This window comes from Pollicipes pollicipes, unplaced genomic scaffold (assembly GCF_011947565.3).
Source record: "Pollicipes pollicipes isolate AB1234 unplaced genomic scaffold, Ppol_2.1 Scaffold_2555;HRSCAF=2994_pilon_pilon_pilon, whole genome shotgun sequence".
Classification (NCBI taxonomy): Eukaryota; Metazoa; Arthropoda; class Thecostraca; order Pollicipedomorpha; family Pollicipedidae; genus Pollicipes; species Pollicipes pollicipes.
In genome coordinates this window covers 15612846-15636789 of record NW_023596136.1, presented here as the reverse complement: position 1 = coordinate 15636789, position 23944 = coordinate 15612846, and the positions used below count along the sequence as shown (strand labels likewise).

The window sequence follows — 23944 nt, the reverse complement described above, 5'->3', positions numbered from 1 at the left end:
AAGCGCTACATGAGCTTGCCATTTCAAAAATCGGATCAGCAAAAGCTCTCTGGTGCTATCAGCATTAAACAAAGCTACTGGGTGGCGCGATGTTCCTGCCGATTAAAGTGCCATTAAAATGGTGGCATGCCTGCTCTCCAGTGCCGATCTAATGTCTGTTTTGATTTGAAATTCAAATAAAAAAGTACTGTGCTGACGCTTCGTTCAGTTAATTCTAATGCTCAACTATTTTGTTGATGGCGCTGATTTGTTAAAAACAGGAACGAAATGGCCTTAACACAAATTTCCACAGGAGCTTGAAGACAGACAGTGATAGCTGTCGTCTGTTGCAAATGTGCATAACAGACCGCCATGTAGCTGCTCTGGCATAGATATTCCCGTGCGCCATTCCATGTGACCACATCGTCTTTTTTATCATTTTGCACTGCCACGGGAACACCAGACCGAGCTATGGTCACAGCGGCGGTGGAGGCTACGGCGGCGGCGGCGGGTACGACAACAGCCCCGCGCTCTCTGCCCTGGCTTTGCTAGGCTTTCTCTTCTTTCTCAACCTAATCCAGGTGAGGCCCCCTCCGCCGTATTTTCCGCGGTCGCGAGACTCCGTCGGCCTTCCGCCTTTTTTCCTCAGGTGATGATTCCTTTAGTTTCACAGCTGATGCGGGTGAGGTTTCATAAGCCCGTGCCGCCCGTGGGGATTTCGCTGCCGTGACCGTTTCTTGTGGTCGGAAGTTTTCCCCGGTATTAACAGCGGCCGGCAGGATTGCTGATCTCACAATTTAGGTGGGATGATTTTAAAATCGCAAAGCTCATCAAACGAATCAAAGAGACTCTGTCAGTCGCCATAATTGTCGCATAGCTTTGTGACCGGTATAAAATGAATGAGTGTGTGCTTGCGTTTTAGAAGAATGTCATGATAGATAAAACGTCAGGTGAGATAATCAAGTTAAGATTATAGTTGACCAATGGCGGGTTGCTTGGATATTATGTGTTTGCCCTGAGTTAAATGTGTTGCGAGAGTCTATGGTTTAGAAGTTATTTAGTTTAAATAGTTGATTTTTTACTTTTTGTCTGCGCGCCAGTTTTATTCTTCACAAAAATTCGGTCAGCACTTTTTAAATGGGCGGATTTCTAAGAAGTGTCACGCTGAAGAGTGCTTGCTGACAACACCGGAAAGGAGGTACAATAACGTCTTCACATTTCTAAAGCCTGAATTATTTCACTTCAACTTAAAATCATGTAGTGAAACCATTGAAGTTTTAAAAATTGTCATTTTATACCTCAGCTTCATCACTCGATTTTCAATGCAAGTTCATGGTCAAGGAGCCCATTGTTAGAGAACCCGTCAAATAACCTCTACTTACTCATCACATAGTGGAGTTGTATGATAATCCTGGCTGAAAACGCGTGACTTGTATCTTGTGACTTCAGCCGAGGCAAAAATCTATCGTTTGCCATCTATCGGCTTCGCTGTGTAAGCGTGTCCTCAGTGATATTTTTACCAACAGCAGTGATGTTTTTAGGAGAAGAGAGCGCCTTCCTTTAGTATCGATTAACCTCCACCCCTACGCCTGGTAGTCCCGGAATGCTCCTTATCCGCATCGTTGACTTAGTGTGTGGTTTGCAAGTTTTGCGGCTACCGTGTTTGTCGAATGGACAAATGAAATGACGGTGATTTGTAAAGTTGTGGCAACACGCCAACTAATCAGTTTTCATCACACTTCCAAACGTTGCAGGATTATAAAACATTTACTGCGCTTATTGCTGTTAAAACCTTTACGACTCTGCATTGGTGTTTTAAAAAAATAGCTGCGAAAAACGTATGTGAGCACGGCCGAGACGGGCAATATTTCTAGTTAATTGGCGATAAGACTTGTTTAGTCATAACAAAATGGTAGCGGACAATGCTTTGTTTGCTTTGTTTCGTTTTGCTTGACTGAACTAACTCTGCTACTGAGCATAAGGTAACTGAGCCGGAAGGCCCCAAAACGAATGTTGTACATGCAACCGCATTGAACTTTTTATCACTACGTACCCGCTGCCGCAGGTAAAGCAGCTCCTCCATTGACATGACACCTGGCGGCAGCAGTTCACAGTTTGTGACCGCCGTCGCCGTCGTTGGGTCCATGGAGCATGGCCAGGATTGCGCCGGCGGAGATTTGGCCCACTGGTCTTTATGACGCACATGACACACCTGGCCTCGCCAGGCACGGTCGGGTGCAGCTGCAGCCAGCCTAGCGCGCGACCCACAGTCATGGGGCTCTGAGTACAAGCCGTTTTCAACAGTACTTACCCAGTTTTTGGAAATGCTGTTGTTTGATAGACTTCAGTTTATTGCTGTTTTCTTTTTTTCTTGGTTCAAATCATTGTAGCCATTTTCGCACACGCCGCTGATAATTCAGGCCAACCATCCAGCTTATCTTTGCAATTTTGGTTACTTTGCTAACTCTATCAGAAATGATAACAGACCTTAAAAAAACGGCCTGGATTTCCACATCAGTTCGGTGATATCCAAGCCCGCCTCCACCCTTCACGTTTTGGCACGTCGAATACTTTTTGCTGAAATCACTACTAGGGGAAAAGCTCAGTATTAAACGAGACCTATCCTGCCTTGCCAAGTTGTGCTGGCAAGACCGAAATGTTGCTCGAATACGTGGATACTTTCGTAAAGAATAGACCGATGGTAGGTTTGGTTTTTCCAGTCCCGGCTCGGCAAGCCAGTCATTAAAAAGTCGAACCTCCCGGGCACAGGCCTTGTCATAGCCACACAGAATAATTTGTGAACACCGTTTCTGTGTGGTAGACAGCATGTCAAAGTTTTCACACGTCTAGTTAAACATAGTTCCCCGGAACGCAATGTTTTCCCCTGTCTGCTGAGTTAACAGATTATCACAAAACGCAACGTTTGCCTTTTTGTCTTCCCCTTTCTCTCTCTCTCTCTCTCTCTCTCTCTCTCTCTCTCTCTCTCTCTCTCTCTCTCTCTCTCTCTCTCTCTCTCTCTCTCTCTCTCTCTCTCTCTCTCTCCTCTCTCTCTCTCTCTCTCTCTCTCTCTCTCTCTCTCTCTCTCTCTCTCTCTCTCTCTTCTCTCTCTCTCTCTCTCTCTTCTCTCTCTCTCTCTCTCTCTCTCTCTTCTCTCTCTCTCTCTCTCTCTCTCTCTCCTCTCTCTCTCTCTCTCTCTCTCTCTCTCTCTCTCTCTCTCTCTCTCTCTCTCTTCTCTCTCTCTCTCTCTCTCTCTCTCTCTCTCTCTCTCTCTCTTCTCTTTTCTTCTCTCTTTCTCTCTTCTCTCTCTCTCTCTCTCTCTCCTCTCTCTTCTCTCTTCTCTCTTCTCTCTCTCTCTCTCTCCTCTTCCTCTCTCTCTCTCTCCTCTCTCTCGCTTCTCTCTTCTCTATCCCTCTCTCTCCTCTCTCTCTTCTCTCTCTCTCTCTCTATCCTCCTCTCTCTCTCTATCTCTCTCTCTCTCTCTCTCTCTCTCTCTCTCTCTCTCTCCCCTCTCTCTCTCTCGCTCTCTTTCACACACACTCCTATTTGTCCCACACTCTACACTGATCCCACCAGTTAGAGTGCACAAAGACGCTCAAAAACGGATCGCTGTTCTTTAGCTGCACGGTTCCCCACTCGGCAGCAAACGCTGGCGGCCAACAACGGTGGCACGGGCGGCACGGGCGGCACAGGCGGCGGCGGGCGATCGGGTGGGCTGTCTCTGGACCGGGAGCGCTACTCAGCGGAGCTGGAGCTGCGCGTGCGTGGTGCGCTGCTTGACGCGACCCAGTGGCAACAGATGACCTACGACACGGTCCACTGGCTTGGCGCTGTGCAAAGGTCAGAGGTCACGAGGCCCAGAGACGGGCCACACACCCGTATGTCCTTCAGATGGTGATGCGTTGCGAAATATTTGTTGCAGAGGCTGACACTGTTTCCATTTGGTGTAGCCGCCAATAAATCATGGTATAAATTGTGTTCCTGCACTCGTACTAGCACAGACCGACTGTTTGCATCGCGTGGCAGTTTGAGACAGCAAACGAGAATGAAGGAATATAATCGCACGTATACACCTCTTACCTTTACTGTGTGTATTGCAGGCACAAATCTGACAGCAACTACAGCTGTCTCCAGTTTGCGTTTTGCCAGCTTCATCAGGTATTGCACCGGAGTTTCGGCATCATTGGACGTCTGGTGGCAGTTCTAGCAAGGTAACTAGAGCGTCAGAATGCTTCAGCCTATATTGCTCGTCTGGGCCCTTTGCCCGAGCCTGCTGCACGTTGACAAGTGCTTATTTTGTTGGCGATGTTTAGAACGAGCGACCTCCACCTTGGGATGACACATTTGTTTTTCCTATGTTAGGGAACTCAGAATTTCACAAGTCTTACAACGTAACATTCTCGTTATGTTATATTATCACTCAACGAGACTAGATGTGAAAAGTCCTCAGGAGTCCGCATACCATGCAACTAAATAAATTTAGCGTAACGTCAATAAAAACGGGGATGCATGCTAAAACGTGTCCTGCCCTAATGTTACTATATAGCCATTTGTTATTTTCAGGAGTTACGTTCTGTCATCACAAGCAATGACATCTGATGTCAGAAGAATCCTACAAACTGTTAAATTCAGTGATAATGCTTCCGAATGCAGTGTCATTTACCAAACATGTGAGGAATAAAAGAGCATTCGGAGGATTTGCTAGCAGTGGGAGCCAAGAGATCGCAGCTAAGTGTCAAATACTGTGCGGGCAGCTTGATTTAGGAGGGATTGTTCTGTTGCGTTATACCATGGTGTTATTCTTTGTGTGAGCACAAATGCGTTTGTTTATAAATGCGTGCAACGTGGCGCTGAAAATTTCACTTCTCATTATAGGAGTGAAGTGCGCGAATGACCTCGATCAAAACAGTTAGAAATTGAGCCGATGACCTGAACGTTAGAGATGACGTGACAGAAATTCAGTGACATGCATAGATGCCTTTTATTGAACTTTTGGAAAGAACTTGTGACACGAGTGGAAATCCTATACGGACCAATGATAACGCTGCCAATAAACGTGATGCAAAATATGCTGTGTATATCGATCTGATGTAGTGCGCGAGTTAGCGAAGCGATCAACCGAATGCAGTCATACATGCGATTGTGAGTTATTGTCCGACTTGTTTGTTGCTTGTTTGCATAACATTTGCGAAACTTGCACGATCACGAAACTGACTGCATCTACAACACACTGACAGAATCCTAGAAGGGTTTTGCATTGCTAAGGCTACATGGAAATTGCCTTTACTAATTCGCTTTTGTTCGCCACCTCAAAGTGTCGCTACAGAACTCTATTCTGTAACCAGAGGCCAGTGTTAGAAATACATTTTTGTCAACAGATGGATCTCTTTCTCAGATTTTCCTCCATCGAGTTTTATAAGCATGATGTGCAGCGAGAGGCGCAATGGTAAATGAACAGCTTTTGTTGAAAATGGGCCGACAACAATTCCACCTCACCGTCGCGTTTTTTGTTTAACAAGACCGACGTACTTATATCAGAATGCGACCTAATTAAGTTGCAATGGCACATAAACCTAGATTCAGGATGCATGCAGCTTCAGTGCTTAACTTGTATCGTTTTTTTCCACCTGGTCGATGGTGAAGTCAACATCAGGTTACAACGGGCTATTCGTTAGAACCTGCAACATCCATCGTGCTTCGAGTTGGCTACGTAGTGCTTTAGTTGTATCCCATGCGTATATGAAGCAGAGACCAAAATGGCAAGGAAATTCCCTTGAAGCATTGTATGGGATTCAGCAACATGCTATAGCTTGCAGGTGAGCCCCGACTTATCAATATCTGCACTACTGCTGCATGTATCACAGCTTTACCTACATGGCAACATCTTGCTGGTTCTAACACGCTGGGGCAAGGGGGGAGAGCGGAGCAGTGGAACCTCTGTCTAAATGCTAGATGGAGGGGGTGGGGGGCGGAAGATTAATGTTAAAAGCTACCATTACTTGTGCGGCAGTTCTCCCTATCCCCTCGGAACCTATGATTAAGGACCCGACTTGAGAGCCCGAAGGGTCCGAAAACCCCGCCAGAGGTCTCATTCGGTGGCCCCGGCCCGCAAGGCGGGCGCTCAAATGCCAGCCAAAGGGCTCTGCGCGCTTCGTGCGGCTGCGGGTGCTGGTCGGGTGCGGGTGCGGGTGCGGATGCGGATGCTGATCAGGGACCCACTGAGTCGATAAGGGCCGTTATTTCAGTCAGACACCACCAGAACACACAGTCGGCTCCGTGGCGCCATGGGGCTAGGGCCCATCTCCGAAACAGGGAAAAATCAAGAGCCATCAATTTACATTGTTCGGGGCCCCACAACGCCTAAGCGGAGCCCTGTGTTGCCAAGGGGCCCCGAGTCAGCCAGAGGCAGTGATTGAGGAGACCCGAAAAGCCTAAAGGGCCCACCCGGTCCAAAGATCAAAGGCTCGACAAGAGAGCCTAAGGGCATAAAGGGCTTGCCGTAGTCTTATTCAGGGGCCTCGACCTGTGAAGACGGACTCTCAAATAACGGCCAGAGGGCCCTTTGCACCGATCGGGGACCCCCTGAGTCGGTATGGGCCTATATGTCGATCAGTTACCACCGTATTACATAGTCGGCTCCGTGTCGGTATTGGCATAATGACCCACTTCCCAATCAGCTATAAAGCTGGGTTAGCGATTTACACTGGTCGGGGCTTCGCATCTGTAAGAGGCCCATAGCGCTTAATAGAGGGTCCTGTGCTCGCAAGGGCCCCGAGCGGACCAAGGAAAGTGGCTGATGAGGCCCGAAGAGAGGCCCGTGCGGCCAACCGGAACCGACCATCTAAGGCCCGGTTGGGGGGCATTAGGGCCCGAAGGACTGGTTGTAGGTCACATAAAGAATCGCGGTCCGGAGGGTCATGACCTGAAATATCAGTCAGAGGTCCCCTTGTACCGTTTTAGGAGCTCCTGTGACCATGCGGGTGCTGAAGTCGGTCAGAGACCACGAACACCGAACAGCCGGCTCCATGTCCGTCTGAGCCTTTGAGACCAACTTCCCCAAACAGAAACGAGGCTGGGATCCGCGATTTGCAATGTTAAATGTTCATGACATAGCGGTGGGGGGGGGGGGGGCTCCTGTGTCGGTTAGGGGCAACAGTGCGGAACAGGGGCCCTTTGGGGACAAGTGGCCCCGAATCGGAGCGGTGTTTGGGGGATCCAAAGAGGGGCCGGACTCTCGAGACCCAATATCAGGGGTTTGAAGTGTTGGTTGAAGGGTCCGAAGGACTGGCTGCAGGGCTCATTAAGGATATAGGGCCGTGATCTTAAATGTCAGGAAGATTATCTCTTGCACTGATAGAACCCCTGAAACTGGGCGTTCCTCTATTTCATCCAGAGATCACGAACACCGAACAGCCGGCTCCGTAAGTGCCTGAGCTCTGAGGGTCCAGCTCTCAAGCAGGGACAAGGCCAGGCCTACGACTTACATCGGTCGGGCCCCTGTATCGTCCAGGGTCCCAAAGTACCTAACAGGGCATTGTGTGTCAACCAGGGCCTCGAATCGGTCAGAGGAAGACTTGTTCAACAGGGACGGGGACGGGAGCCCGAATGACAGAGGGTTTCTTGCGTTGGTCGAGACCCTCTGACAATTGAAGGGAATAAGGACTTATCATGATTGCTCCCACTGGGGTAACAGAAGAAGAAGAAGTCCTGTGCCAGCCAGGGCCCCTACTTCCGAAAAGTGGGCCCTCCAGCCCTTTTTCAGGATGGGCCCGTTAAGCCCAACTAGGGTTTATTGGGCCAATAATTTGACCACCCACGGCGAGCAGGCACGTTGTTCGTTAATGACGGTTCATGCGCCGATCCGGGTCAAACGCGCGAGTCAAAAGGCCTCCCGCGCCAGGGAGCGGACCAGGGTGATATGATGTATCCTTCTCAGGGCCCCGAGATCGGCAAGGGGGATCTTCGCAGTGTCCTAGAATTGCCGGCCTTGGATGTAAAGCAACACCCTACGAGGAGGAATTTTTCATTCTTTTTCCTCTATATTTTACGTGGATTTTTTCACTCCTACCTGACACTGTCTAATCGCACATGCCAAACACATATTTCCCTCTCCGAGTTTTTCAGACGTCATCCAAAACCGAGTTCACTTCAAACCACCAAGCATAAACAAGGCTCCACAGAACCTGGACACCTGGCTATGTCCTGCCTCACCTACATCTGAATCATGTCTATTTATGCACAGAGCAATAGCGCCTATAGCATTAGCAATAGCATTAGCAATAGCAATAGCTCATAACCACAATAGCATTAACGCCATCTTTTTTAACCTTCAAGCCCAAGACCCCCAAACGACTCCAGCCGCTTGCATGCATTACGTTTGGTTTATTTACAAAATGCACACAATCGGCAGCAGTGTGCCAAATACAAGGTTCTCACGCATCCCCAATTTTTTGACTAGCCACCACACCACGAAAGCACAGCCTGGTGCAAACACCAGCAAGGCCAGGTAAAAAATTTTGCTCTACGTATTTCTTTTACCCGAAGAGGCTTGACCATTAAATTGTATCACTCCCGAAATGCAGGAGTGAAGAATTCAAGAAATATCTTGTAAACAAAATTTACAAGATGAATATCACCATTTGAGCACTTATTTTAACAGATTTTAGGTCAAATCAGACGATAACAAAAGTTTGTCTGAAAAGTATCTGTCTTTATAGTCATTCAACTGCTTTTGTTTTTCCTGGTATCATGCGCGTGTGATACCACTTTATTCTTCCTTCCTCTCCCATTGTCTTTAGAGGTACCATCTGTTGCTTAAAATGTTGACGAATTTCTCTGCAAGATGCTCCAGCTGCAAACCTGCACGCATTTTATACATAAATTGGATTAATTCGCCAGCCACCCAAACATGTTAGACACGCACCCAAGACTGAACAATCCACAGCGAATGAAGAAGACAACTTGAAGCACGGAACTCATTTTTAACGCCATTTTTGCCCCGTTAAACCCCCGGTTAGCAATTTTTTGGTTCATGGTGATGCTCGACAATGATAAATCTAAGTCTTTCGAGTGTCCATCTCACCAGGCCCGCCCCCCCCCCCCCCCCCGACAAGGCTATCCTTATGCTGCCATATAGAGTTTTCGGACAGATCTGACGCAGGTAATACAGGAGTGCTTTATGGCGAAATTCTGTCCCTCAGAAATGTATATCATGCACACCTCTTACTTGTTTCGGATTTTAATCTGGTAGGCTGGGGGACGTGATTGATACTTATATTTGGGGAATTATATTTGTGAGTGGGATGACTGCCCGTCAGCAAACTGAGCAAACTGTGGCACTGACTTTTTGTTTTGGGGGACCAGGAAGAAGTGTGCCCCGAAAAAGCCAGTAAGTCTCCTGTGGACTAAGTAATTGCTTGCCTTACCTGCTTTCAGCACATGATTTGTAAGCAGAGTTAGCTATTTTCTGTTGTAAGCCATCGAGTTTTAGCATAAGACAAACTATGAGCCACAAGGCATGCAATGGGCTTATTTTATTCCATATTTTTTATTATTTGCCCCAAATCTCTGGAAGTGGTCCCCCATGGCTGCTTTAACCAGATGTTTTCCATAGTTGTCATGCTTTGCTGACTGGCAGATAACTGCATTGTATATATGCACCATATTTTTAACACTGGGATGCTCTAAGCCACATAGCAGTTATTATATGAGGCAAATATCAGCATCAAGCAAATAGTCAGACCATCCCATTTAAAATATCAGGCCAACACCTCAGACTACGCCATTTTATATGAATAAGCAAGCCTAAATAGATGCCTGTGCTGCAGATGAAAATGCAAGCAGCAAAACTGGTATGGTCATCTAAAAGTTATGTTACTTTTGGAAAAGAGAGATTGTTTTGTGGAGCGTACCCATTATTGCCCTTGACAGAGGTTAACCATGGCAATCAGAAGAAGTTGTTCAAAGTGATTTTAAGTGTTTTCATTTGTGTGTTGCCAAGTTTGTCTGATGTCAACAAGCATACACAAATGAACAGAATAAGGACGCAAGTTGAAACCAGTAACACATGAGCTTTATCATGTTTTTATTATAAGTACTGCTGTCAAGAGATAGGTGAGTTGGGATGATGTTCAACATATGGGCTACTCTAAGTTAGGTTGAGTTGGTTAAGTGCATGGCAAGCAACAATAGGAATTGTGCAGGAATCAGTAACTCACAACTGCCGTTGTGACACCAACAGATTGGACAGAATGAGATGAAGTAAGGCCTCTTTAGGTTAGGCATAGTTGGGCTACTTTCATGGAAATAAGCATTGGTATTTTCTAAGAAACAGTGACAAAATGTTTGTTTTCCCTGACCCCAGCTTAACAGAATCCAGAGGTATGTGTATTTTGTTTGACTTGGTGATGGGCTGATGTGTAGGAGTCCAAGATTTTTTATTTCAGTGCCTCATGCTTGTTGATTTTTGTTGTTGTTATTTTGCTGTTGAATTCCTTCACTTTGTTTTGTGTTAAAAATGCTGTGGAAGGGAAGTGCAAAGTGCAGCTTCAAATTATTGGTGTTGGTGAATTTTTATGTTCATTACACTGTCATGAAGTTGCTATGCTTTAAAGGGAATGTTCCACGTTTGAATATATTGAGAGAAGCACCAGATATGATGGGAAAAGCTTACTTGTAACTATTGGTAAGTTTTCAAGGCTCAAAAACGACTCTAAGTAGCAAAGTTTCTAAGTTTGTAAAAAGGCGCCCAATTGCGTCATCGTTTCGTGACGTCATGGAATGGTTTTGTGACGACAGCCAGACTTGGCAGCATTTGTCAGCCAAACCTAAAGAATACCTCGAAAGGCGCTAGAGCTGGCGCCCGCCGGCCATTCTGGTGGCGAATTTTGTGTGGATGGCCAGCAAGTGAAGGGTTTGGCTGTGAATTTTTGTCTTGGTACTGGTCGTAGGACAAGCTTTGGTGGGCGGTTTGACATACGCAATCATTGACCCATAACAGACTAGACAAACTTCTCGACCTAACAAAACGTGCCGCCCGGCAACGCTGTCCAGGGGAAGGCGTTTTTCTGCGGCGCTTACCAACCACTGGAACTGCTATACGCAGACGTTTCGCGGTGGCGCATGGGGCGAAGATGGCGAGAAGCTGCTCTGCAATCGGGTGTAGTAAGAGGCAGGGTGATCGGTGAAGACATGGAGATAGCTTGTCATTCCACAAGTAAGTATTTTCGAGATTGATCGTGCATGAATTACTGATTTTGTTGGGTGCAAGTCTGCACCATGACTGTCAACCTGCGCATTTGCTGGTGATCAAGGCGGAGATATGAAGTTATCTCTTTAATTCATTTTGCTCAGACACGCTGTGTGCTTTCCTACTATCATGTAGGCATTTTATCACAACTGAATCCAGTTGCATTCACCTTTAGGATACTAAATATGCATGTTGGCAAGTGGGAAGATGGAATGAAGAACATCTAAGAGCCAGATGGAAAATATCTATCAAGAATGGGCGATATCAATGTTTATCACTTATGAAAGACTGACATGTGCTATTCAGCACTGATGGGGTGCTGGTATGGCATTGCTATTGCAGTTGCTTCCTTTCAATTGGAAAATAACACATAAGCATGCTATTTGCATGGTTAATAGGGCTCGCGAGACAAGACTAAGCTGGACAAGACAAGGCTTAAACTAGACAGTGAAAACCACTCCACGTCATGTGATTTTAGGGTAATGACTGACTCAAACCAGTGTCTTGAATTGGCTGGATATTTTAGCTCTTTGCACTCTAAGAAATCTTTGCAACAGGGTTAAAACTGTACCAAATGCGACATTTTGTAATCCAGTTCGAGCTCAGCTAACAACTCAATTTCTGTTTACTTTGTAGAGTCCAGAATTTAGGCTTTGACCAAAATCCTCTCAGTAAGAAATTGTGTACTAAACACCTAAAAAAATTTGGTATTGCTGGATGAAGCCTTGCACACTCTGCCGCACCACAGATTTAGTGAATTGACTGGTTGACAGGTGTGTGACAAAATGCTTGTTATGGTCATCACATTATATATGGAGCTAAATGAAGGTGTTAGAGGTGTTCACAAATGTCCCATGCATTTGCTGATATCAAAATTGTATGAATTTCATACTAGATTCTGTTGATTGAGACTGTGCCCGGAAGTGAGCAGCCCACACCGGTGATACTCAAATTTCAACTTTACAGATGCTGCCTAAGTGTGCAAATTCACATGAAGCTTGTTATCAAGTTGCCTTGCTATTGTCTCAAGGGTCTTCTGTTGTATACTGTTGTATATTGTCTACAATGAAATTCCAGCTTGCATCCCACTTACAACCACAAATTTTCTTTAGAGCACAAAAGCACAATCAAACATAACCCCATCTCAGGGACATGTTTGTGTCATGGAATATAAATGCCACCTAACTACCACTCCGACACATAAGACGTCTGTAAATTGTGATGGTGCCATGGTGACAATCAAAGCAAAAACAGAAATGTGGCAAATTGTGGTATGGTGACAATTGTGATGCATGATTTGCACTTGTTACATAATGCAGGGCAGCGTTCAGATCATTAACGTGACATGGTCATAATGTGCACCACAGCCCTGCTGAGTGTAATGCTTGCAAAATGTGGACCAGATAGAATCAAATGGGTGAAAAATGATGTGGAAGGTGCATGAGGTGCATTTTGAAGGTGCATGTTTCGCTTCTGTTCCAAGTACCCTCATCATGACCCGAAGCTGCTGAGGAAGTGGATTACTGCTACAAAACGTCAGGGAGAAAAGCAAAGGACGTGGAAGCCCTCTCGAGAGTGCACTTCCAGGCAGTGACCACTTCATGGAGACTGATTCTGAACCACACGGTGAACGCAGAATGCTGCGTGAAGGAAGCATCCCATCATGGTTCACGTTCCCGGAGCAGACAAAACCAGCGGCACGCAAAAGTCCCCAAAAGCGTGTTAACCCATGCACAACTCCACCCAAGCCAAAGCATGTCAGGCACCTGCTTCTCGGGCAGCCGCACCAGCCCGTTCCAGAGGAGGCTGTGGCTGTAAGGTGTGTCGACGTGTAAGTCCTGTGCAATAACGTTGTCAATAGTACGGTGTACGTGCTCTGAATAACATGATATACTATGAGCATATCTCGGTGCCTACACAGCTCGCAGGAGTATCGAGCCGACGGTGCTGGACGTAGCTTATATTCTTGTAGCGTACCAAATTGAAACATAAGCTCTGGCCTTATCCGAGTGTGGATGGGGACAGATCTATTCTCTCACGCAGGTGAACAGCGTGCATGCAGTGCATACGAAGGGATAACCATGGCCCGAACCCCAGCAACCCACCGGGGCGGTTACTTCGCCCATAAAGAACGACGTAACAATGTCCTCCGTCTCCCAACAGGCTGATAGAAATGATGACATTGGCGTCAGTCGGGTGGACCCAACTGTCGAATACATTTAAAGCTGGATACAGTTGACTAACATTCATGACAATTTTCTTGCTCGGCTTTGCTTCTGACTATCTCAAGTCGAAGCCACAAGCCAGGGGAGCGTGATACGACTGGCCCCTCCGCTCGCTGGAATGCTGCAAAGGACTACATCCGGATGAGGGTTTAGAACAGCTGTTTCCAGCGTTATCGTTATGGCATCTTTGCTGTCTGAGAGGGACCATCTGTTTTCTTCTGAGACCAGATATTATCCTGCTCCCCCCCCCCCCCCGCCCCCCACTTCTGCCACGACGCAAACGCAAAATCGCAAAATCAGTATGCCTAGATCAGCCTATCAAGCCGCTACCCATGCCGTCGGAGCAAACTGCCGTGCCATATTGCGTAAAATTGATGTCTTAAACAGCCCCAGAATTTTTAAGGCCCTCACTCCCATCATTTCTTAATCACACGCCTCCGGAGATCGGCCATCCGCCATAGGATTATCATTGCGGAGCTAACTCTTGCCACTCTCCGCATGGTGGCGATAGTGTAGCAGGACGGGAACAACCGGCCGGTCGCCACGCCAAAGGGAGTAGACTGTCTAGAGCTTTATAGATCAATGTACGCAACGCAGTGGTCGCCGGCTTTTATGGCATATTTTTGAAAACCGTCATGTAGTGTCGTGAATCTCTAACCGAAACCTGCCGAGGACTGTTGAAGATGTCAATACTGTACTGTCCACCTGCCTTTGCCTGCAGTGCTGTAGTCGTGACATCGATATCTTTTGATGTACGCCGTATTTGCTTTCTTTTTTTGTAACTGGAAGTGCAGTCACATGCAAAAATTAAAAATGAATTTGCAACATTGCTATGAATTGATCACCAAATCATTGTTATTGCTATGGTAAAAATGGTAAGGTTAAGCCACCAAGAATGCTTTTCTTGCACAGGATTATTTATGCCGTCACTAGTTAGCCCTGATACAATCATTGTGGTGTTGTGGCATTGCGGCCCGCAATAGTCCCTTGGCAGCGTTAAATCAGACGTTAAGTCGTTTACATGTTATAAACTGTTTTCTCACAGGCTTGACATAGAGCAGTCAACCAATGTGGTACATCGTGGAATGGCCCTGGTCAACCGTGTCATTGTGGCCTACTCCAGTGCTGTACTGTAGCATGGCATAAAGAACAATGATATGGTTTTTGTATGCAATACCCCACTGCTTTAAAAATGAATTCCATCATGAGGAGATGGGTCAATTGTGCATTCTTGTATTAACTCTGCATCTGACATACGACTGGTCAGAAACACAGTAAACATTATACCAATATCTTTCAGCAAAGCACACAACCAGTAAGTGTCTTCACTTGTTCAGCCTGTTTTGTGAATCCCCAAAACGTGGGTAATACATGCAAACACACCTCTGGCAAGGCACATTCTGCATCCAACGATAATGAAAACTAACATTTAACTCCCAACAAATATCACATGACACTCCACCAGGAGCATCCATCCTCAATGGACGGTGCTTAACGCCCACCAGGGCGAGCAAAGCGGGTTAGCTAGTCATGACAAATTTTACTACTGGATCGGCTGTGCCGGGTGTGGCTGTCCGCCAGGCTCTCTAGACTCTCGTCGGGCCGATGTCCGTCGTGCACATTTGGGTGTGCCACACCGCAGTATTCCGACGGACCAGTGATGGTGACCTGCATACGCTTGTCTCCGATGGCCTCCAGGAGCGGGCGCACATGCGGAAAGGTATTCGACACCTTCACCGGCCACAGGATGTACTGGTCGGAGACACGGCTGTAGACGCGAGACTTTCTGGAACTATGCAACGAAGTTCAGTCATAACTAATTCACATTGGGATACATCACTATGGACTTTCGTTGTTGACAACACGCTTCCCAGAAAAGAATAGTTCTGACAAAAAAAAGAAGGAACAAGAATAGACACCATATTACAAAAAAACTTTCACCACTTAGTTACACCAAGCCGCCAAATGACGATGTTCTATAACTCCATCCAAACCATTTTCCATGAACGAATTTCTGGGATCAGTGTCTAAAATGACAGAACCTGGTATGTGCCTTGCGCACATCTGATCGTAGGAATACCGTTTGTAGGGGACTTATGGCATTCCTTCATGTGCCGCATTGCTCGGCAGAGTGCATCCCACCCTCTGACCTCAACTGGCCTTGAGCGGCCACTGCCGCAGGATGCAGGCCATCCCAGCCATGGGCACAATAGGGAGCAACACTGCTGTTCCCGCTCACCCACCACCGCGCGTGCTAAGGCAGACATACGAACTGAGGCGGACAGTTGTTACTGGGAGTCACCGCCAGGTACATAACACTCATTGCATTTTTTAAAGGGTACTCATTGCAATCACAATGTTTTGCTCGTTCTGGGAGAATGAAATAAGAACTTTCTGGATTCAGCTCAATCTCTTAAGGGCGCGACGGCGCCATAGTTCGTTAAATACTGATTTGTGCATGGTCAGAGGACTACCAACTGTTTCCTGACTACTAGCGACTATCCTGAATACCACAAATAGTCAAACCCACGACTACACATTGCTGTGTTAAAAGGTAATGCATGTACTGCTGTGCTGGAGTATTCAGTGCGCCCCTTGCAGCCGTCAAGCCACGCAGCGCGCCCGCGGGAGGCCGCCGGTGACCCCGCGCCCCCCCCCCCCCTCCCACTCGTCCGCGCCCAGCGCCCTAAGGTAGCCGCCGGTGACGCCGCGCGGCCGCTCTCAGTCCGCGCCCAGCGTCCGAGGACAGCCGTCGGCGGCGCCGCGCGGTCGCCCTCCGTCCGCGTCTCGCGCCTGAGGGCAGCCGCCGGTGGAGGCGGGCGTCAGCGGCGGCAGGTCCAGGTGCCACAGCGACGGCTCAGGCACGGCCGGCAACAGCCAGGCCGACAGCCTGCCCCGCGCGCCCGCCGCCGGCGAGCGCGCGGGGCAGGGCGGGGAGTCACAAACTCGGCTGCGGAGCGGCCGGGCGGCGAGTCGGCGGCAGGCGTCACGCGACGACGAGAGCCGTTTTGTCCAGGGAGGCGGTCGCCGTCCCCCTGACACCGGGCCCGGTGGTTGCGAAACCCGATTGCCGGTGGAGAATGGCCGGCCGCAGCCGGTGCAGCTGTGCGGCAGGTCGGGTCGCACCTCCTCCGGGGGCGTGGCCCAGCAGCGGTGCGTAGACAGCCGCCTTGGCAGGCAGGCGCGCCACCCCACCCACACTTGCGTGGTGCAGCGCGGGCGAACTCTGGAAGTCAAACTTCCTACCAGGAGGGATGGTCAGTTTCGGATACTGAATTGCTGTTTCTGATAATTAACTGCTGACGTCTAATTTAATTCACACCAGCAAGGTAGTAAGGTGCACCATGTTTGGAACAACTCACATCGCACTATAAAGAACTTTGGGATACGAGAAAATTTGCATAGAAAAATGGGTGATAACTTCTTCCTTATAGGCTTAGGCACCGTTGTAAAACAATCATAGCCAAGTGCAGTACATACACGCAGTGCTCCTGAAGCTGTGTGCACACTGCACGGTACGAGGTTATGTAGTCTAAACAGCACTCTGCTGCCTGAACAAACCAATGGTTACCCTTTAGCAGGATGCAGGATGGTACGTTTGACTGTTGGTAGGCCGGCCTTTCGCATCGTACGTCGCAGGATCATGTACGTGCTGCTGGATGCCGCCAGCTTCTTGCTTGTTGCCGATCGTCTGGAACATAACACAGTGTGAATTGGAAATTGTAATAGACTGCAGATGTGGAGTTAATACCTATGACGATGACTGCAACAACCAAGGTGGGGACTTATTGGCAACTCTGCTCTGGCTTTAGAGCATAGGAGCAAACAAGCTGCATTAATGTTTTATACAGTATTGTTCATACAATACTACATGAAAATGTGCAATTTCACTAATTAGACATATTTCAGGCTGCTAGTCCCTTTAGTCATCTAGGTGTTTCATGTAGTCCTCTAAGTCCCTGTATGTCTTACTAAGTTCCTTGTGTTTGGCACGATATGGCCATTATAAGACAATGTCAACATCAATCATTACTGCAAATTTAATCATCTTTATGTCATTACTAAATGCAGCTTGTACTATAATTTTTGTAGCACAAATTTCAATCTTCTTGTTCAAAAAGTAAACTAACTTCCAAAATCCAAGCAAAAAAGAAAACACTCTGGCCCAGTTTCTGGTCTTCGAGATGGTGCAGATACAGTAAACACTGTGGTACCTGGAACACCTTCCCTGTGCTGAAAACAATTTAGGACATCAACGATCAGTATAAGAAAGATTAACAATGAACAAAGCTGTCACACAATGTACAGGTTAGAGGACAGCACTGTGACATGTGCACCAAGTATAACACAAAACAACGTTTTACTTGCATCATATAAATGTTGATGTCAGAAATGGCTGCAGCACACTGAAATGCATGAATGAATAATCACTGAAAGCGGACATGGAAACGAATGAGATAAAAGGTGATTACAGAAATGCCATGCGTGTTCTAATGTTGAATGAGTTCAAGCCTGGATGCCAAGGCTAAATATGAAGTGTCTGACAAAAAGAAATAAAGAAAACCCAGGCATTCATAAACCTGCAGAGAGGGCACAGCATTGGCCCCAGGCCTATTCATTTTTGGCTGCCAGGCTGGAAAAGGCATGTGATGGAAAATGTGCCTGGCACACTCCATGTCCCGGCTTGACAACACTGATATCACATGCATCAAGCCATTTCTGTTGGTGGCTTTGTTGAGCTGGGAATCTGAAAGGATCACAATAATTGGGAAATTGGATTACTATACAATGCAATGGACATTTACTTTAAATGAGTAATGCAAATTGAAAATGTCTATCCATAGGGTGTGCGTTAATCATTGTGCTAAGTGGTAATTCATCAGGAGTACATCTGGGTTGCCAGAAATGTCTGACAGATTTTGAAATGCTCGTCATCCCAAAAATAATTAATACAAGCTAAGGCCATGCACCCATGAACTTTGCAAGCTGTGAGCATGGTGCATAGCTGTCACCAAATCTAGTTCATAGTAAGCAAATTTGGTGTTTTAAAATAGTGGCAGCAGCATGGCAATACCCAAACAATGTCATTGCCGGAATATGACAGGTCAGAGCTCAGCCCAGTGCAAATCTGATTACAGCACATAGAGTTCAGTGATAAGTTGAGCACACTGACGCTTCCTGTAATCTGGAACAATGGAATAGTTTTGACTGATATCCTGATCCTGGCCTGACTGACAAAGTTCACACTGTTCATGCAAGTTTATGCAAGTTTATGCAAGTCATCTGTTTATGAAGTGGTTACATCAAATAGCCAAGGTGTAGCCCCATGACGGTAGTGAGATAGGTAGGAGATGGAAACAATTACGATGACGATGATGATGATTTGGGCATTAGGGCTCGCCAACTACATTGATCATGTGGTGCCCATAACCTAGTGATGGAAACAAGTAAAATTATTTTAAGTTACTCAAAAATGTTATAAAAAGTTATTTGCCAATGTGCCATACAACGTCCTCTACCAGCATGCCAGACTCGGTCGTAGTCAATTACTCCCCAAATTAATATTTTGTATATTTTTCGTGGCAATAAAGTACATAAACAAAACTTTCTGAAATTGGTGACAACCGTAGGCCCAGCTCCTAGCATTTGCACCCGCTATTCAGCTGTCGCGTGCATCTGAATTTAAAGACTTTCTTTTCTTGTTGAAGGCATTTTGCCGGCATGTTTGAAGGCATTTTTGCCATTTTTGCGGGGCGCGTCCGGCCGGCAGATACTCTTGTAAAATTATCCGGAATATTGAAAACAATTAGGAATGGCGTTCGGCAGTCCCGTCACGGAAAATTGTCCGATAATTTTCCGTAGCGATGAGGAATCCCGGATAATTTTCAGAGCATGGTCAAGACGGAGAATCTGTTTTCGCCATGCATAGCTATGACCGTTGGCTGTGGATGGCGTATGGGAGACTAATCTGGGGGATAATTTCCGGACCGGTCGAGTGTAAATGAAAAATCTCCATGGATGATTATCGAAGAGATTATTATTCGTTGAATAATTTTCCCCTGGCCGAACACGCCCGTGATTGCATACTCATTCCTCAAACTGACAACAATGGAAAGCGACCGCACACCATACTCGAGGCTGCATGCCACATTGAGACGTGCATACCCTGAACTTACTGCTGAGATGCCAGTGATACGCCAGAAATATTCGGCATGAAGTAGTTTTAACAGATTGGGAGCGAGGTACTTACGCGAACACAGTCAAATCATTTTCTTTTGTCCTGCGATCATCGCACACACATCACCCCGTGTTCCGCACCCCCACCGATACAAATAGGACACTGCCTGGGAGTGGGGGAAAATGCCCCGTCGACAAATGCCGCGCGACCCGAAATTGCTCACGTTTATGTTCGCGATACGCATTCAGCAGCGCAATCTCAATAACAGCCAATCATCTTTCGCGTATTGTAACACATGTGCAGCATCATCGCCTTTGCGAATGAATCAGCCGCCATACGGTTTTTATCATAAACGAAACTTAAACAACCAATCATATCGCGGGTATCTAATGACGTTTCTATGGCGCCATTAATCGGAAGGCGATTTTGAAATAGGGCAACTATAAGGACTTTGACACTTTGGGGTCGTGTAACTCATGAACCAAATCGTTTTGGGTCTTAAAAATGGCATGACCGTGAACTGCATCAAAAGGTCGTCAAGGTGGCTATTTCAGTTCAAAACGCCATACAAATGTGGAACATTCCCTTTAATGTATTCTGTTTCCCTTTAATGGCCTAAGGTGTTAAAGAATAGTTTTGTCAGGCTTATGATATTATGTCCATGCCAACCTGGAATAGATGTCTTTGTTTGCTGAAACATCAGTCACTTGCTTATAAGTTCTGGCTTTTGTAAATTGAATTTTTCACTCCCGGACGGTCTTTTTGCGATGTAATTTTTCACTCCCACCCTAGTTCAAAAGCAATTCCAGCTCACTGGATCCCCGTGTCGACAGAATACCAGCCGGAAGACACGTCGTGGTGGAACAGAATGGTCCCTCAGCTCTTGACCGGGAGCAACGATGTGCACCGTAGGGTATTTAGGAGGCTCTTTTACCGGCAAGAAACAAGGTGTCTCATTAGTGCTGAATGGAGTGGGCCGAAATGAGTTCAAAACGCACAAGACCATCATATTTTGGGCTGAGAACGTTCATTATTTTGCAGAATCGACTAGTCAAACGAACACCATCGAAGTATTTGAGACTGCGTGCCGGAGGCCGATAGTGTAGTGGTTCACAAGCCTGTGTTAACCGCTACGCGTCTGGGATAGCACAGGCGCCGAGTTCGATTTCCCGCGTTGTCCACCCTCCCCGCCAGGGTGAGAGGCTGGCGGCGCCATATGGTGGCAGCAGCTGACTGCGTTATAAAGCCCCAGCGATACGGCAGTAATCTCGGATAGCAAGGGTAGCGATGACTTGGGCCGCAGTTTTGTAAAACCGAACGGCGTTGGTCACTGCAAGTAACGCCAGGTAGTTGGTACCGAGTGCGCAGCAATGGCCATAGTAGAATTATGTTTCTGATTGTCTTTCAAAATTAGTTAGTACAGTTCAAAGATTCCATCGGGCAAACATATTTTTACAACTTTGAAGATATCCTCTGAACAAACTAACACTTACACAAACACGACAAATAGAAATTTTACCTTTACTCTTCCAGTTCCACAACCAGATTCCATCAGAACCTCGCGTCACTATTTTTGTCCATCTGTTAACCACGGCCTAGTGTAAGCCGCGGGGCCGACGCTGCGCGGCCTAAAGAGACTTCAACGCCTGGCGTCGAGCTCTTTGTTTCTATGATATGCGGGCGCCCATGCTGAAACTACCTTACATGATTTGTACCACAAACCAATTCTGACTGACTGTTGAAGATATTCAGACCAACATGGCCTGGCCGTGTTAATGCAAATTGTTGACCTATTTTGGTCTCAAACCCACATTCGCGGAATCCTTGTTATTTCTGTGGCACGCAGATAAGAATTCGGATAAAGTTTCTTAGTTCTATCGGTGTAGATGAGACCACTGGATCATTGTGAAATGATGGGTGCCAGCGATTTATTCCGTGCAGTCACTTAACGCGCGATTTTGGTGGTAGCGTCTGGCCAATATGCCAGTTACAACAGATGCAAAGGTGTAGAATATTTAAATGTATGAATGTGTATGTTTATATATATATATATATATATATATATATATATATATATATATAAAACATTGCTGTATTAAATAAATGAATATATGCATATAAACATGCATGTATTACATATTTTTATCAACTATACATATATATTGACATATATATATATATATATATATATATATATATATATATATATATATATATATATATATATATATATATATATATGTATATGTGTGTGTGCATAAACATGTTCTCATTTACAACTGGATCCTATCCAGCGATTTTAGGGGTTCTTTTACTGTCAGGAGTCCCTTTGTCAACCCTATGCCCGTACCAAGGCCGTAGCTGCGCCCCCACCCTTAAACTACTCATTTTATATGTTAAGACTAGACGAAGTGTTTTCTAGTCATGTGCAGCTAAATGGTATTTGCTAATTCCATCCATGATTTCGAGTGCCATGAGATATTCATAAACATTGTGTGCTTGCGCTCTTTCTGTGAAGCTACTGATTTATTTAGTGATAGACCCCCTTCATCCAGCCCACCCACCTCTACACTCCTTGACAACAGCAATAGTTCCAGTACTTTCCGTGACAAAGTTACTTGTTGATCCCCCCCCCCCCCCCAACCCACTGGCGCACCAGAAAGCCCCTCTTGCCCATGTGCTGACTAAGTCGTGACGATACCGCGACTGATGGCTGCGTTCATTTATATTTGCCCTCATCTGCTGAAGTTCCATGTCGAAATATGTATAACTGTACTGCTCACATTATGGTATAATATAGCAACATACCAAGCGAAAGGGGAGGCAAAGGCTACCCCAGATCAAAGCAGCTACGTTAATGCCCACCTCCTTGTTGTCAAATTTCCATGCATGCAATGACACTTAATACAATAAGAATATGCCAAGGCTGTGCCTGTCCTCCAATCGTTAGGTTGATGGCTTAGTTTGCTATTGACAATGTTAAGGATATTGCCACAGTGTATAATTCAAGAGGGTAGCCCTTCTCCTCCCCCCCCCCCCCCCGCACCAGATATCTAGTGGTAAACCGCAACACAATTCACTAAAAACGTGGCGTTCTCACTGAGCTCCACCCCTCCCCCTTTCGGAACCCGGCTGTGCCGCTGCGTTCCATCATTTTTGACTGATGTTTGCTGTGAGCTCCAGGGCGATATTTTGAGGCTGCACATGGGACCGGATGGCCAGGACACTAGTTGTCCATGATTTTTATGAGACCTTACTTTTATGTTTCACTGGTAGGCTTGGAGGTACTGAATTCACCAGGTGTAAGCCCCCATCAGTTGTTTGTTTCCTAATTCATTTCGGGCTCAAGGTTTTTGTATTCTAAGGTGATTCCCGACCCCCTCCGCCTACCGTTGTTGTATGCGCTTCTGTGTTCGACAAACACATATTCGGCGTGTAAATTGAACAAGTAGGTAGAGTGTAACAGCCTGTACATATTGTGGGAAGTGTGCACGCAATTCCGATGATAATGTGACTGAAATCAGTGCATTCCTTGACGGATATGCTGTCTCTGGTTGCAGACGTATCACAGTGGATGCTGCCTGGTCTCGAGGTCCCGGTGTCGCACAGCCCGTATCAGGCCCATCAACTGGCTAGGACAACGAGATTATGCAAACTGTTTTGAACTATAAATGTTGTAGGCATTGCGAGGAGCGAAATACTGTAATGTTTATGATGTAAATGTCGGTCTATTTTTTCAAATATATAGCTTTGCCTCCGCCGCTTATTTGTTTTTGATCAGCGTGTGAAAGTAGAGGTAGGACACTATTTGTTATGCAACGCAATCAGGGCAGACCTCTGGATGCTTATCTATGCAGCGAACACAGGTGTCACTGAGGAGGGATAATCTGGTGCGGGATTCCGCGGTGTTTGAGACAGAAGCTGCTGCTATATACACAAAGGCGATAGGCTATCTTTCATTGTCACATAATGTCGTCAGTTTGGATGAATCAGTTCTCAGCATTCTCAGATAGCCTGTTTCACTGTTTATGCCACTGCTATAGATTTATTTTATATTTTCACTGCTTGACAATGCACTGATTTCCCAAATTCACTGTCCGTTGAGCTATTGTTCAATACAGCATGCATCGAGCCAAGGGAAACAAATGCACAGCAAAGCTGCATTTGAAAGATCAAATATGAAGAAAGAATCATTGACCATGTCTCATCTATGCCATGCGTGCTTTTATTCGTCGGTTCCTGTTTAAAACATATGCCTCACGCGTCATTAATTTGAATAGGACTTGTCCAAAGATTGCGCCGCTTCTGATAATGATG

General features: G+C 46.4%; 1 protein-coding gene and 1 long non-coding RNA gene across 2 annotated transcripts in view; both read left to right on the top strand.

The window, feature by feature from the left end:
* LOC119112640 (RNA-binding protein FUS) overlaps positions 1–5060 on the top strand; it is a 7059-nt gene extending 1999 nt beyond the window's left edge. The window contains exons 3-6 of the mRNA XM_037236877.1: positions 443–560; positions 3620–3816; positions 4077–4187; positions 4540–5060. Of these exons, the coding sequence (XP_037092772.1) occupies positions 443–560; positions 3620–3816; positions 4077–4187; positions 4540–4657 (544 nt within the window). The 3' untranslated portion in view covers positions 4658–5060. The remainder of the gene's footprint in view (positions 1–442; positions 561–3619; positions 3817–4076; positions 4188–4539) is intronic.
* A 5789-nt stretch (positions 5061–10849) lies between these two features.
* Positions 10850–23388, top strand: LOC119112276 (uncharacterized). The gene is made up of 2 exons (XR_005095703.1): positions 10850–11191; positions 23188–23388. It is a non-coding gene; the product is annotated as an uncharacterized LOC119112276 (long non-coding RNA).
* Positions 23389–23944: the final 556 nt, after the last annotated feature.